Genomic DNA, 16,167 nt, shown 5'->3' with positions numbered 1-16,167 from the left:
GAGAAGGAGAAAGGGGAGGAGAGGGAGGAGAAGAAAAGGATGGAGAAAAGAGGTAGAAGAGGAGAAGAAGAAGGAAAAGAGGAAGAAGGAGAATAGGTAGAAGAGGAGGAGGAGAAAGAGGAGGAGAGGAAGGAGAAGAGAAAAAAAGAGAAAAGGTAGAAGAGGAGAAGAAAGAGGAGAGGAAGGAAGAGGGGAAGGAGAGGTAGAAGGAGAAGAGAAAGGAAGGAGAAAGAGGTAGAAGAGAAGGAGAAGGAAAAGAAGAGGAAGAAGGAGAATAGGTAGAGGAGGAGGAGAAAGAAGAGAAGGGAAGGAGAAAGAGGAGAGGAAGGAGGCGGGGAAGGGGAAGAAGAGATAGAAGAGAAAGAAGAAGGAGAAGAAGAAAGAGGAGGTGAAATAGGCGAGGAAGGAGGTGGGGAAGGCGGTAGAAGGGGAAGGAGAGGAAGAAGAAAAAGGAGGAGGAGGATAAGAAGAAGAGGAAGGAGGAGGAGAAAAGGAAGGAGAAGAAGAGGAAGAAGGAGAAGAGGCAGAATAGACAGAGGAGGAGGAGGAGGAGAAAGAAGAGGAGGAGAAGGAGGGGAAAGGAGGAGAGGAATAAGGAGAAGTTAGAGAAGAAAGAGGAGGAGAAGGAGGAAAAGGAGAAAGAGAAAGGAGAAGGAAAAGAAGAGGAAGAAGGAGAAGAGGTAGAATAGACAGAGAAAGAAGAGGAGAACGAAGAGGAGGAGAAGGAGGGGAGAGGAGGAGGAGGAGGAGGGGAAGTTAGAGGAGGAGGAAGAGAAGAAAGAGGAGGAGAAGGAGGAAAAGAAGAAGAGGAAGGAGAAAGAGAGGAAGGAGAAGAGGAGGAAGAGGAGAAGGAAGAGGAGGGGACGGGGAAGGAGAAGGAGAAGAAGTAAAACAAAGAGGAGAAGGAAAAGAGGAGGGGAGAGGAGAGGAGAAGAAGAGGAAGGAGAAAGAAAAGAAGGAGAAGAGATAGAAGAGAAGGAGGAGAAAGAGGAGAGGAAGGAGGAAAGGAAGGGGAAGAAGAAGAGGTAAAACAGAAAGAGGCGGATAAGAAAAAAGAGGTGAGAGGAGGAGGAGAGGAAGGAGAAGTTAGAGGAGGAGGAGAGGAAGGTGAAAGAAAAGAAGAGGAAGGAGAAGAGGTAGAAGAGAAGGAGGAGAAAGAGGAGAGGAAGGAGGAAAGGAAGGGAAGAAGAAGAGGTAAAACAGAAAGAGGCGGATAAGAAAAAAGAGGTGAGAGGAGGAGGAGAGGAAGGAGAAGAAGTTAGAGGAGGAGAAGAGGAAGGTGAAAGAAAAGAAGAGGAAGGAGAAGAGGTAGAAGAGAAGGAGGAGAAAGAGGAGAGGAAGGAGGAAGGGAAGGGGAAGAAGAAGAGGTAAAACAGAAAGAGGAAGATAAGATAAAAGGTGAGAGGAGGAGGAGAGGAAGGAGAAGGAGAAGAAGTTAGAGGAGGAAGAAAAGGAGGAGAAGAGGAAGGTGAAAGAAAAGAAGAGGAAGAAGGAGAGGGGAAAGGAGGAGAAGTAAAAGGAGAGGGAGGAGGAGGAGGAGAGGGAGGAGAAGAAGTCACGCCCCCCCTCAGGGAAGGAAGGACCCAGGTACCTGCCGGCCCCGCCCTCCCTCCCTCCCTCCCTCCCGGATTCCGTTTCGATTCCGCTTCTTCTTCCCCGGACGAGGAGGGAGCGCAGCCATGGTCCCAATCCGGCCCTGGACCCTGCTCTGCTGTGCCGCCCTCCTCTGCTGCGCCCCGGAGCCCGGACAGGCAGGTGGGTGACGTCACGGGGAGGGGGGAGGAGGGAGGGGGCCGCACTCTCCCCTTCCTTTCTTCCTTGCTCAGCGCGAGACCCCCCCCCCCCCCCCCCCCGCTCCTGCCACTTCTCCTCTCTGCACTTTTCCCACTTTAAGAGCCTTTGCTTCCCAGGTGTTTTCCGACTTCCTCACTTTAGGAGCATCTCTAGGCTGTAGAACAGGCATTGGCCAACTTCGGCTCTACTCCAGGTGTTTTGGACTCCCAACTCCTATGGCTGTTGGGAATTGTGAGAGTTGCTGTGGAATGAATGCCATTGGACCCCAATTGAACTGTCACCAGGCAAAGCCCTCAGAGGCCCCTTCTACACAGCTGTACAAAATCCACATTGTTTGCTTTGAAGTGGGTTATCTGCCAGTGTAGACTCAGATAATCATGTGCATTGTCTGCCTTGATATTCTGCATCATATGCCAGTGTGGAAGGGCCCGGAGGTGTCGCTTTTCAAGACATTGACAAAGAGTGCGGGTGCCTCACCAAAGGACAGCTTCCAGAACATTGAGCGCTGGCAATCCAAACTGACACCAGACTGCATTAATTCTACAGTGTGAGGCATATCGGCAAGGCAAGCGGGTGTTTTGCTGGGGAAGTTTTGAGCAGGAGACTAAGGGCCTTCTACACAGCCATATAACCCAGAATATTTTATTTATTTATTTATTATTTGAACTTATATGCCGCCACTTCCCTGGGGCTCGGAGTGGCTTACAAGAATGGCTAAAATTGAACACAATTTAAAAACAATTTAAAACAATTTGAAAACAGCAATCAAAGATCAAAGGCCCGTCAAAACAGGTATGTCTTACATGCCCTGCGGAAAGCTGATACGTCCCGCAAGGCAGGCATGTAGCGGGGGGGGGGGGGGGGGGCTCAGGGGGCATCAACCCCCCCCCCCCCTGAAATTCTCATGGTGGTTCGCGAAAAGGCCTTACTGGTGCATTATTTAAACTGTTATGTTTATTCATATAATGATCTGATCACCATACTCAATATATCCCATATGAATGGGGGTATTGGGGTAATGATACAAAAGGTTTGCTAGGCTAGACCCTCTTTCACTCAGACTCACCCCCCCCCGAAACTCAGCCCCCCCGAACCCCCCCTTGAAAAAAATTCAGCCCCCCCCCCCCCCCGAAACGTAATCCTGGCTATGGGCCTGCCACAAGGCATGGACTTCAGATGGCAGAGTATTCCAGAGTGATGGTGCCACTGCTGTGAAGGCTCTGCGTCTGGTTGCTGTTAGACACAAGGTCAAATCTTGGTCTTCAGAACGGAGGGATCTCTGGGATTGGTAGGGGGTGAGGCGGTCCCTCAGGTACATCGGCCCCAGACCCTGTGAGTACCATCACTTTGAAAGTGATCCGGTGCTCAATTGGTAACCAATACAGCTGTAGTAAGATTGGTGTTATGTGGCATCTCATCGGAATTCCCGCAAGAAGCCGAGCAGCTGCATTTTGTACCAACTTGAGCTTCCGGATCACCGACAGAGGAAGCCCAATGTAGAGGGCGTTACAGTAGTCCAGTCTTGAGGTGACCGTAGCCTGGATCACCGTAGCTAGGTCGTCCCTGTACAGAGAGGGGGCCAGCCGTCTAGCCTGCCGCAGATGAAAAAAGGCAGTTCTGCTAACGGCGGAGACCTGGGCCTCCATCGTCAGCAGACGGTCCAAAAGGACTCCCAGACTCTTTACCAATGATGACGGGCGTAGCGCCTCGCCATCCAGGGTAGGCAGCTGGATATCCCCACTGCCCGGTTGACCCAGTCATAGGATCTCCGTCTTTGCTGGATTCACCCTCAACCTGCTGGCACGCAGCCATCCAGTAACGGCCTCGAGGCACTGATGGAAACAATCGGGTACAGAGTCCGGTTGGCCTTCCATCTTCAGCACAGGCTGAGTGTCATCGGCGTACTGCTAACACTCAAGCCCAAAACCTCAAACCAGCTGAGCAAGTGGTCGCATATAGATGTTAAACAACAGAGGGGAGAGAATGGCCCCCTGAGGGACCCCACAAGATAGAGGGGACCTCTCAGAGACCAGGCCTCCCCTCTCCACTTGCTGTCCACAGTTGTGAAGAAAGGAGGATAGCCAGTTTAAAGCTGTCCCCCTGACTCCAGCAACAGCAAGGCGGTGGGTCAAAAGATTGTGGTCGACTGTGTCAAATGCTGCTGTGAGATCCAATAACACAAGCAGCGCTGACCTGCCCTGGTGAAGCTGGCATCGAAGGTGATCCGTGATGGAGACCAGCACAGTCTCTGTCCCATGCCCCACATGGAAGACGGACTGGAAAGGATCTAGTCCGGCTGTGTCGTCTAGGAATTGCTGCAACTGCTCCGCTGCTGCCCTCTCAATCACCTTGCCCAGGAATGAGAGATTTGAAACTGGGCGGTAACTGGAGGGAACCGAGGGATCTAAATCTGGTTTCTTCTGCAGGGGAGAGACCACTGCCTCTTTTAATCCTGTGCCGGCAGGACTGAAGACCGACAGGTCGCAGGTTCGAATCCGGGGAGAGGCGGATGAGCTCCCTCTATCATCTCCAGCTCCTCATGCGGGGACATGAGAGAAGCTTCTCACAAGGATGATAAAACATCAAAAACATCCGGGCGTCCCCTGGTCAATGTCCTTGCAGACAGCCAATTATCTCACACCAGAAGCGACTTGCAGTTTCTCAAGTCACTCCTGACACAACAACAACAAAAAAGGCAGATCACCCACAATATCTGCTTTGAATTGGGTTGTCCGAGTCCACACTGCTATATAATCCAGTTCAATGTGGATTTGATACTGCTGTGCGGAAGGGGCCTCAGACTGGATCTATACTGTCCTATATCCCAGGATCTGATCCCAGATTATCTTCTTATCCCAGATTATCTGACAATGCAGACTCATATAATCCAGTTCAAAGCAAATAATCTGGGATCAAAACCTGGGATATAGGGCAGTTTAGATCCAGTCCCAGATTTCTGTCCCAAGTCATGGGACAGTGCCATATAAAACCCAGATTTGCTTTGATCAGGATTATATCTGTATGCAGATGACACACAACTCTATTACTCTTTTCCACCGAGTTCCAAGGAAGCCTCCCGGATCCTCCCGGATGCTTGGCTGCTGTGATGGACTAGGTGAGGGCTAACAAGCTGAAGCTTAACCCAGACAAGACATAATAATAATAATAATAATAATAATAATAATAATAATAATAATAATATACTTGGGAAGTGTCCGACGTGTGATCCAATACAACAGCCAGCAGAGTATTTGCTGTGGACTCATCTTGCTGTGTTTCAAATAATAATAATATACTACTAATAATAATAAATAATTTATTATTATTATTATTATTATTATTATTATTATTATTATTATTATACTGTGGGACTTTCGAATCCAGACTGACAAAAGTTTTGGAACACAATACACCAGACATCACGATTGTGGAAAAGAAAAAAGTTTGGATTATTGATGTCGCCATACCGGGTGACAGTCGCACAACAGGAAAAACTCAGCCGTTATCAAGACCTCAAAATCGAACTGCAAAGGCTCTGGCATAAACCAGTACAGGTGGTCCCAATGGTCATTGGCACACTGGGTGCCGTGGCAAAAGATCTCAGCCGGAATTTGGGAACAATAAACATTGACAAAATCACGATCTGTCAACTGCAAAAGGCCACCTTACTTGGATCTGCTCGCATTATTCGAAAATACATCACACAGTCCTAGATGCTTGGGAAGTGTTTGACTTGTGATTTTGTGATATGAAATCCAGCATATTTATCTTGTTTGCTGTGACATACTGTGCTTTTGTGTCAATAATAATAATAATAATAATAATAATAATAATAATAGTCCTAGACACTTGGGAAGTGTCCGATGTGTGATCCAATTTAACAGCCAGCAGAATGTCTGCTGTGGACTCATCTTGTTGTGATTTTAATAATAATAATAATAATAATAATAATAATAATAATAAATCATACAGTCCTAGATGCTTGGGAAGTGTTCAACTTGTGATTTTGTGATACGAAATCCAGCATATAGAACTCATTTGCTGTGACATAATAATAATAATAATAATAATAATAATAATAATAATAATAACAACAACAACAACAACAGTCCTAGACACTTGGGAAGTGTCCAACGTATGATCCAATAAATTCAGAGGTCCTCCTGGTCAGTTGCAAGCCTGATCGTGGTCTAGGGTGGCAACCTGTACTGGACAGGGTCCCACTCTCCCTGAGGACACAGATCCGCAGTCTGGGGGTCCTCCTGGACTCAGCTTTGACTCTTGAAGCTCAGATGTCGGTGGTGGCCGGGAGGGTATTCGCACAGTTAAAGCTTGTGCACCAACTGCAACCATACCTCAAGAAGCCAGACTTGGCCATGGTGGTCTATGCCTTAGTTACATCAAGATCAGATTACTGTAATGCACTCTATGTGGGTCTGCCTTTGAAGACGGCTCAGAAACTGTAATTGGTCCAAAGATCAGCAACCAGGCTATTAACCGGAGCCAGCTATAAAGAGCACATGGTGCTCCTACTAAAGCAGCTCCATTGGCTGCCAATAAGTGTTAGTTATCACCTATAAAGCCCTAAACAGCTCGGGTTCTGCCTATCTTCGTGATCGCATCCCCTTCCTATGAACTGGCGTGGGCTTTTAAGACCTACCAGGGACGCCTTCCTCTTGTTCCTGCCACTGTCACAGGAGCGGCTGGTAGGGACAAGGGAGAGGGCCATCTCGGTGATGGCCCCACGACTTTGGAACTCCCTCCCCAAGGGCATTAGGCAGGCCCCCACACTGTCCTCCTTTCATAGGGACTTGAGGAAGTGGCTCTTCAAGCAAACGTTTGAGAATATTAAGCCCCTAGTTGTCCTGTGTAGTAGTCACACATCCTGCACTTTACCCCGTGTCCTCTCTCCATTACTGCAACTAGCACTTATTTTATTCCTAATGTTTACAGCCCAGCCATGGTTACAATAATTTACCACCACGGTTAGAGGATCGCAGCTTGATTGGATCTGAATTGATGTTTTTATATGTACAGCTGCTGAACTTGTTGACTGAAAGGTTGGCAGTTCGAATCCAGGGAGCCAGGTGAGCTCCCGCTGTTAGCCCCAGCTTCTGCCAACCTAGCAGTTTGAAAACATGCAAATGTGAGTAGATCAATAGGTACCACTCCAGTGGGAAGGTAATGGCACTCCATGCTGTCATGCTGGCCACATGACCTTGGAGGTGTCTACGGACAATGCCGTTCTTTGCCTAGAAATGGAGATGAACACCACCCTCTAGAGTCGGACTCAACTAGACTTAATGCCAGGGGAAACCTTTACCATTACCTTATTTTATATTGTGTTCACTTTTATGTTTGTGTTTAGGCACTTTGTGCCATTTGTAAGCCACTCCGAGTCCCTTCGTGGAGATGGTGGTGGGAGATAAGAACAAAGTTGTTGTTGTTGTTATTAGATGGTAGTGATCATAAGTCAGTTCAAAGCAGATAATGTTGGCTATCTGCTTTAATAATCTGAATGTAGAAGGGTCCTCATTCTCTGCTTAGGACTGCTAACAGTGGATAGGGAGGGAGCTCATGCAGTTCCCCTGCCGCAACTGTGGAATGTTTTTGTTCTTTCCTAAGAATAGCAATAGCAATACTTGCAATAATAGCAATACTTGATAGCAATACTTGCAGCAAATGCAAGTTAGTAGCTGTCTTGGAAGAGAGGGGCTCAGCATCTACATTTCCAACATAATAATGAGGAAGAGGTTGCCTTAGACTCAGCAGGAGGGAAACTCAGAGGATCTCTCTGGGAAGGAGGTTACTCCTCAAATGCAAGAGGCTGACGCTTGGAGGAAAGTGACACTTAGGAGTAGAAGGACCAGGAATCATTCTGAAAGTTAAGAGCTATAGAATCGATTTGAAGCGCTCTCCAGCATCTATATAAATAAAAATGTAATGTTCGTTTGTGGGATTAACAGAACTCAAAAACCACTGGACGAGTTGACATCAAATTTGGACACAAGACACCTAACAACCCAATGTATGTCCTTCACTCAAAAAAAATTGATTTTGTCATTTGGGAGTTGTAGTTGCTGGGATTTATAGTCCGCCTACAATCAAAGAGCATTCTGAACCCCACCGACGATGGAATTGAGCCAAACTTGGCACGTAGTTCTCCCATGAACAACAGAAAAAACTGGAAGGGTTTGGTGGGCAGTGTCCTTTGGTTTTGGAGTTGTAGTTCACCTACATCCAGAGATCATTGTGGACTCAAATAATGATGGATCTGGACCAAACTCTACACAAATACTCAATATGCCCAAATGTGAACACTGGTGGAGTTTGGGGAAAATAAAATCTTGACATTCAAGAGTTGTAGTTGCTGGGATTTATAGTTCACCTACAATCACAGAGCATTCTGAACCCCACCAATGATAGAATTGGGCCAAACCTCTCACACAAAACCCCCATGTGGGCCACAGCAACGCGTGGCAGGGGACAGCTAGTTAGTGATGATGCAGAAGAAGAAGCACAAGACTTTATCAAAAGCCCACAGACCTATGATTACTAAAAGTCAACATGGGTTTCTCAAAAACAAGTCATGCCAGACTAATCATCACTTTTTTGGATTGTGTTACAAGCTTGGTAGATGCAGGGAATGCTGTGGATGGAGCAGATTTTGATTTCCATGAGGCCTTCAGCAAAGTCCCCCATGACCTTCTTGCAAGCAAACTGGTCAAATGTGGGGCAGGCAATGCTACAATTAGCTGGATCTGTCATTGGTTAAGCGACTGAATCCAGAAGGTGCTCACCAATGGTTGCTCTTCATCCTGGAAAGAAGTGAGTATTTGGGTGCCATCAAGAGGGTTATGTCTGATCTGGCCGGGGTGGTCCATGCCTTGGTCACCTCTAGACTGGACTACTGCAATGCGCTCTACGTAGGGCTGCCCTTGAAAATGGCTCGGAAATTCCAACTGGTCCAACAGGCAGCAGCCAGGATGTTAACCGGGGCTCATTACAGAGAGAGGTCAACCCTCCTGTTCAAGGAGCTCCACTGGCTGTCGTTTATTTTCCGAGCCCAATTTAAGGTGCAGGTGCTCACCTACAAAGCCCTGAACGGTTTGGGACCACCCTACCTGCGTGACCGCATCTCCGTCTACAAACCCACGCGTTCACTTCGGTCATCTGGAGAGGCCCTGCTCATGATCCCACCTGCGTCGCAAGCGCGCTTGGTGGGGACTCGAGACAGGGCCTTTTCTGTGGTGGCCCCCGACTCTGGAACGCCCTCCCAAAAGATCTTAGACAGGCCCCTACATTGGCAGTCCTCAGAAAGAACTTGAAGACCTGGCTGTTCCGATGTGCCTTCTCAGATTAGGAATCTCCAATACCAAGTCCTAGAAGCACTTTAGTAGAACTAAGATTGCTGCACACCGCACACTGCACTTACTTTATAATCCTACATACCTCCTGCCACATCAGCACTTTTAATCTTGTACCCATTACTCTGGCCCGGCCCAGTTTTATAGTGTCTTGATGTATTGCTTATTGTTGTTGTTATACTGCTTAACTGCTTTTAATTTGCTTTAGGTATTGTATTGTTGTATTGTGTTTTGAGGCCTTGGCCTATGTAAGCCGCATCGAGTCCTTCAGGAGATGCTAGCGGGGTACAAATAAAGTAATAATAATAATAATAATAATAATAATAATAATAATGTCCTGGGCCCAGTTCTGTTCAACATCTTTATCAATGACTTGGGTGATGGAACAGAATGCATGCTTATCAAATTTGCAGATGACACCAAATTGGGTGAGATACCTAATACTCCAGAGGACAGGATCAGAATCCAGAATGACCCTAACAAATTGAAGAGCTGATTGGCCAAAACTAACAAATTTCAACAGAGAGAAGTGTACGGTACTACACTAAGACAGAAAAAAAATGAAATGCATAGATACAGAATGAGTGACACCTGGCTTGAAAGCAGTCCATGTGAAAGGGATCTAGGTGTCCTAGCAGACCACAAGCTGAGCATGAGTCAGCAGTGTGATGCAGCAGCTAAAAAAGCAAAAGCAATCCTCAGCTGCATCTATTGGAATATCATAACTAGATAGAGGGAAGTAACAATCCCACTCTGATCAGACTTCACATAGAGTACTGTGCTGGTACGGCTATACCAGGAGCTCCAACTTCATTTTCTTTCTATTGAGTGTTTGCATGTATTCCAAAGTTCCATGCATTTTGCAATAAGGTGGTTTCCCTTGGCTCTGCAGTTATAGGGCCAATGACCCGTCAATCATCATTATGTTCTTTAGTTCCGCCCTTTTCCCCAGGGCTCTGGGAGGGAAAAGAAAGACTTCAGGCAGTGTTTCAGTTTGGAAGCCCAGTTACAGGACGTGAGCTTTCCCCACCTGTAGAGAAGCTTCGTTTCTCACAACATCCGGGGGAAACAGCCCTAAAGCTTCTAAGGAAAACAGTTTTACAGCACAACCCTTGTTGGGGTTAAAGATACAGAGCCACACCATTCGTGGAGAAAATCCAAAAGGACTCCAGCTGGAAAATCTACAAAGCCTTGACTGGTAGGTCTACTCTGGACCCAAGAAGCAGTTTGGAGCCGGGAGTAGGGCCCACTCCAGCAAAGTTTAGAAAACAGATTGCCCGGGAGGGGTCAAAAAGGGTTTTCCTTGTTAAAGAAAGAAATAGTTCTCCAAGCAAGGTGTCTGTTCTTTGTAGACAAGTTAAGAAGCATTTGTTTAATTTGTTGAAGATCTAAGAAGTATTTGATTGTTTGCTGAAGACTTAAGCAATAATAAAGGACTTTGTTAAACCTTTCAAGCTTCTAAAGCCTCTGTATAGGAAAATCCTTAGGGCCTCTCAGCCGAGCACCCTGGCTTCCCACTGGGCACAAAGGGCATGTCCTGTTCAAAAGCCAACTGCTATAGGCCCAGTGTGTGGCAGCACAAGTACTACTATGTCCATTTCTGGGACCAGCAATTCAAGAAGGATATTGACAAGCTGGAAGGTGTTCTGAAGAGGGCGGCGAAAATGGCAAAAGATTTGGAATTCATGAATTCCTATACAGAAAAACTTAGGGAATTGGGTATGTTTAGCCTGGAGAAGGGGAGGTTCAGAGGTGATACAGTAGCCATGTTTAAATGTCTGGAAGGATGTCAAATTGAGGAGGAAGCAAGTTCATGTTCTGCAGCTTCAGAAGCTCAGAACACGGAGCTATAGATTCGTGCTGCAAGAGACTTACTTACTTACTTAGGCAATCTCTCATTGTCCGAGTAGGATAGTCTTCCAAGATCAGTGTACTGGCGGTGGGTCCGTAGGTGACTGTGGAGCCCTATTCTTGATCTGCATCTTCTCCTGCAGTGAGGGCATTGGTTTCCAGGTTGAAGGCGGTCCCGGTCGGTGTTGGCTTGATGCGCCTTCCTCTTGGCACATTTTACCCTCCATTCATGTATCTTCAAATTCTGCAGCAGCTCTGGTCACAGCTGACCTCCAGCTGGAGCACTCAAGGGCCAGGGCTTCCCAGTTCTCAGTGTCTATGCCAGAGTTTTAAAGGTTGGCTTTGAACCTATCTTTAAATCTCTTTTCCTGCCCACCAATATTCTGTTTTCCTTTTTTGAGTTCGGAGTAGAGCAACTGCTTTGGGAGACGGTGGTCGGACATCCGGACAACATGGCCGGTCCAGCGGAGTTGATGTTGGAGGACCATCGCTTTGATGCTGGTGGTCTTTGCTTCTTCCAGCATGCTGACATTTGTCCGCTTGTCTTCCCAAGAGATTTGCAGGATTTTTCGGAGGCAGCACTGATGGAATCGTTCCAGGAGTTGCATGTGACGTCTGTAGACAGTCCACATTTCGCAGGCATATAGCAGGGTTGGGAGGACAATAGCTTTATAAAGAAGCACCTTGCTATCCCTACAGATGCCCCGGTCCTCAAACACTCTGTGCTCGCAGAGCTCAGGCGGTGTTGTATTTCAGTGTCGATGTATTTCAGTGTCAATAAGCATTAGGAAGAGCTTCCTGACAGTAAGAGTTGTTCAGCAGTAGAAAATGCTGCCCCAGAATATGATAGAGTCTCCTTCTCTTGAGGTTTTTAAACAGAGGCTGGCCTTGCCATCTGTCGGGAGTGACTTGATAGTGTCATCCTTGTTGGGTGAGTGGGCATATTAACGAAAGACCCTGCTCATAAATGTATAGCAGAGTTAACTTATTAGCAGCATTGTGACCCACACCAGTAGCCCAAAGTGATATAAAGAACAAAAATACATAGACCAATGTTATCTTTTCCATAGGAGGCTTTTTTATAGCAAAATAATATGGTTGCACTGGGTTGTTGTTGTTTTTGTGCTGTATGGCATGCTCTCCTGATGTTTCGCCTGCATCTATGGCAAGCATCCTCAGAGGTTGTGAAGTCTGTTGGAAACTAGGAAAATTGGGTTTATATACCTTTGGAATGTCTAGGGTGGGAGAAAGAACTCTTGTCTGTTGGAGTTAGGTATGAATGTTTCAATTGGCCACCTTGATTAGCATTTGATGACCTGCCAGTTTTTAAGTGCGGCTTGTTACTGCCTGGGGAAATCCTTTGTTGAGAGGTGATTAGCTGTCCCTGATTGTTTTCCCTCTGGAGTTCCCCTGTATTTGAGTGTCACTACGCACTACATCAAGGACTCAGCCCACTTCATAGAAAAAATCAGCAACCTCAAGCTAAATACCAACAACAAACTGATCAGCTTCGACGTGGTGTCTCTATTTACCATGGTCCCAGTAGAGGGACACCATCAAACTAATCAACCAGAAGTTTCCAGAAGACTTAACAGCTCTGTTTCACCATTGCCTCACTACTAGCTACTTTCAGTGGGACAGTGAATTCTATGAACAGAAAGATGGAGTAGCTATGGGGAGCCCTCTCAGCCTGGTCATAGCAAAGTTCTATATGCAACACTTTGAAAAACAAGCCCTGGAAACAGCAACCAAAAAGCCCACGATATGGTTCAGATATGTGGATGACAATTTCACCATTTGGAGCCATGGAGAAGAAGAACTAAACAAGTTCCTGGACCACCTGAACAGCATCCACCAAACATCCAATTCACCATGGAAAAAGAAAATGAAGGAAAACTGCCATTTCTAGATGTCCTAGTCATCCACAAACCAGATCAACAATTGGGTCACACAGTTTACAGAAAACCTACACACACATAGAGATTACCTATGGTACATAAAAACTCCAACCATCACCCAAGTCAAAAAAAGAAGCACAATTAAAGCACTGGCAGACCGTGCAAAAAGAATCTGAGAATCCCACCTCCTCCAAGATGAACTGAACCACCTCAACTGGGCTTTACAGGCCAATGGAGACTCCACCTCAGACATTAGAAGAGCTGCAAGACCGAGAACAAGCCACGAGAGTCAAGACAAAGATCCACCCAGAAGAAAAGTTTTCTTGCCATACATCAAGGGAACCACTGACAACATAGGGAAGCTGATGAGGAAACACAACCTACAAATTATCTACAGACCCACCAAGAAAATCCAACAAAGGACAAGAGGGATCCTCTCACCTCTGCAGGAGCCTACCATATTCCATGCAGCTGTGGACAAGTCTACATAGGGACCACCAAACACAGCGCCCTAACACGAATCAAGGAACGTGAAAGGCACTGCAGACTATTTCACACAGAGAAGTCAGCCATAATAATAATAATAATAATAATAATCATCATCATCATCTTTATTTATAGCCCGCCACCATCTCCCCAGTGGGGACTTGGAGCGGCTTACATGAGGCCAAACCCAAACAACAAATTACAATAAAATAAAACCAAAACACAACCAAAAACACAAACAGTAAACAACATCATAAGAAAATAAAACATGTAAATACATAACAATATTAAATTACAATGGATGCAATCACAATAACAATGGGCGGTCTACATGTAATGATTAAAAGAGAGACTAATTTAAACTAATTAAAACTCGGGTGAGATAAAAAAAAGAGACAGATTATTTGCGGAGGAGGGCTTATTATAGCGGGGGTTGTGGAATCAAGCTTTCCCACAGAGGGGGGACGACGACGACATATACTCCAATGATAGAACATTGAGGCTAAGCAGTAGTGGGGGATTGTATACCTACTCTCCAAAGGCGCAGCGGAAGAGCCAGGTTTTAAGGTCCTTTTTAAAGGTTTCTAGGGTAGGGGCTTTCCTAATTTCTCCAGGTAGTGAGTTCCAAGGTCAGGGGGGCACAGAGGAGAAAACTCTCTCCCTTGTGCTTACCAGGCGATCTTATGAAGCTGCCAGGGACGAAAGAAGGGCCTCCCCAGATGAACGGAGGGCCTGAGATGGTACATGGAGGGAGATACGGTCACGAAGGTAGGCGGGTCCCAAACCGTTTAGGGCTTTGTAGGTGATAACCTGCACCTTGAATTGGGACTGGAAAATAAACGGCAGCCGGTGGAGCTCCTTAAACAGGGCGGTTGACCGCTCCATGTAAGTTGCCCCAGTTTAATCTGGCTGCCGAGCGTTGGACAAGTTGTAGTTTCCGGGCCGTCTTCAAGGGTAGCCCCACGTAGAGAGCATTACAGTAATCCAGTCTAGAGGTAACTAAGCCATGGACCACCATGGTCAAGTCAGATTTCAAGAGGTAAGGTCGCAGTTGGCGCACAAGTTTTAATTGTGCGAAGGCCCCCCCAGCCACCGCCGACACCTGCGCATCAAGCGTCAGTGATAAGTCTAGGAGGACCCCCAAACTGCGGACCTGTGATAGCAGAGTACCTGATGAACCAACCTGGACACAGCATATTATTTGAGAACACAGAAATGTTGGGCCACTCTCACAACCACCATGTTGGAGTACACAGAGAAGTCATTGAAATCCATAAGCATGTGGAAAATTTCAACAGAAAGGAGGAAACCATGAAAAGGAACAAAATCTGACTACCAAATACATGGTAGCTTTACACGCAGCAGCCTTCACACTGGAGCTTTCTCACATAAGGGTTCTCTCACACAGAGGTTTACCTCACACTCCTCAGGATGACACTAGCTTTGGCCCACTGACTCTAACAGGCTTCTACCTACTAACTCTTTTAGTGCTTGTCTCACACTTTTGTAATAAAAATACCTAGTTATTTTTTAATATTTAATATTTCTGACTATCCTGAATGGCAAGGGGCAGGACTGGATGGTCTGAGGTCTCTTCCATCCAACTCTGTGATTCTATAAATCCAAATAACTGTACAAGTGTAGAAAATTCTTGTGCACTAGCAGCTATCTCAAATGCTTGTATGCTAAAACAATAGGGCCCTATCTATAATCCAGATTATCTGCTTTGAACTAGATTCTGCCAACCTGTTTTTGGGTTGCGCTGAAGCCAAGAGCTACAGTGGTACTGCTGGTTAGTGAGGGGAGTAGTTTTGCTACAGGCCACATACTTGTGGGACTAATTCACAAAACGTGAAAACATTTTTTGGGGGGTTGAGGTGTGTGTTTTTGTGTGTCAGAGGTTCAGTTGGCAGTGTTTTTGGACTGTATGGCCATGTTCCAGAAGCATTCTCTCCTGATATTTCACCCACATCTATGGCAGGCATCCTCAGAAGTTGAGGGGTCTGTTGGAAACTAAGTAAGTGAGATGTATTGTCGAAGGCTTTCATGGCTGGAATCACTCAGTTCTTGTGGGTTTTTTCGGGCTATATGGCCATGTTCTAGAGGCCTCACCTCTGAGGATGCTTGCCATAGATGCAGGCGAAACGTCAGGAGAAATGCCTCTAGAACATGGCCATATAGCCCGAAAAAACCCACAACAACTAAGTAAGTGAGGTTTATATATCTGTGGAATATCCAGGGTGGGAGAAAGAACTCTTGTCTCTTTGAGGTGAGTGTGAATGTTGCAATTTGCCACCTTGATTACTATTTAATGCCCTTGCAGTTTCAAGACCAGGCTTGTTGCTGCCTGGGGGAATCCTTTGTTGGGAGGTGTTAGCTAGTCCTGATAGATTCTTGTCTGGAATTCCCCTGCTTGTTGAGTGTTCCTCTTTATGTACTGTCCTCATTTTAGAGTTTTTTTTAATATCGGTAGCCAGATTTTGTTCATTTTCATGGTTTCTTCCTTTTTGTTGAAATTGTCCACTTGCTTTTTGTGGATTTCAATGGCTTCTCTGTGTAGTCCGACATGGTGGTTGTTAGAGTGGTCCAGCATTTCTGTGTTCTCGAATAGTATGCTGTGTCCAGGTTGGTTTATCAGGTGCTCTGCTATGGCTGACTTCTCTGGTTGGTTTAGTCTGCAGTGCTTTTCACGTTTTTTGATTCGTGTCTGGGAATTGCTGCGTTTGGGGGTCCCTGTGGAGACTTGTCCACAGCGCATGGAAACAGTAGAC

The 16,167-nt window shown here is 46.2% G+C and overlaps 1 protein-coding gene across 2 annotated transcripts in view; it reads left to right on the top strand.

Annotated features, from left to right (window-relative positions):
* The first annotated feature begins 399 nt into the window (after positions 1–399).
* The window catches only part of CD164L2 (CD164 molecule like 2), an 82,940-nt gene continuing 67,172 nt past the window's right edge, over positions 400–16,167 (top strand). The window contains exon 1 of one of the 2 annotated variants that reach the window (XM_060784392.2): positions 400–1,755. In XM_060784392.2, coding sequence (XP_060640375.2) covers positions 1,680–1,755 — 76 coding nt within the window. In that variant the 5' untranslated portion in view covers positions 400–1,679. The remainder of the gene's footprint in view (positions 1,756–16,167) is intronic. The other variant, XM_060784391.2, reaches the window with a different exon arrangement.

This window comes from Anolis sagrei, chromosome X (assembly GCF_037176765.1).
Source record: "Anolis sagrei isolate rAnoSag1 chromosome X, rAnoSag1.mat, whole genome shotgun sequence".
Taxonomy (NCBI): Eukaryota; Metazoa; Chordata; class Lepidosauria; order Squamata; family Dactyloidae; genus Anolis; species Anolis sagrei.
This window is presented reverse-complemented; position numbering and strand designations above follow the sequence as displayed.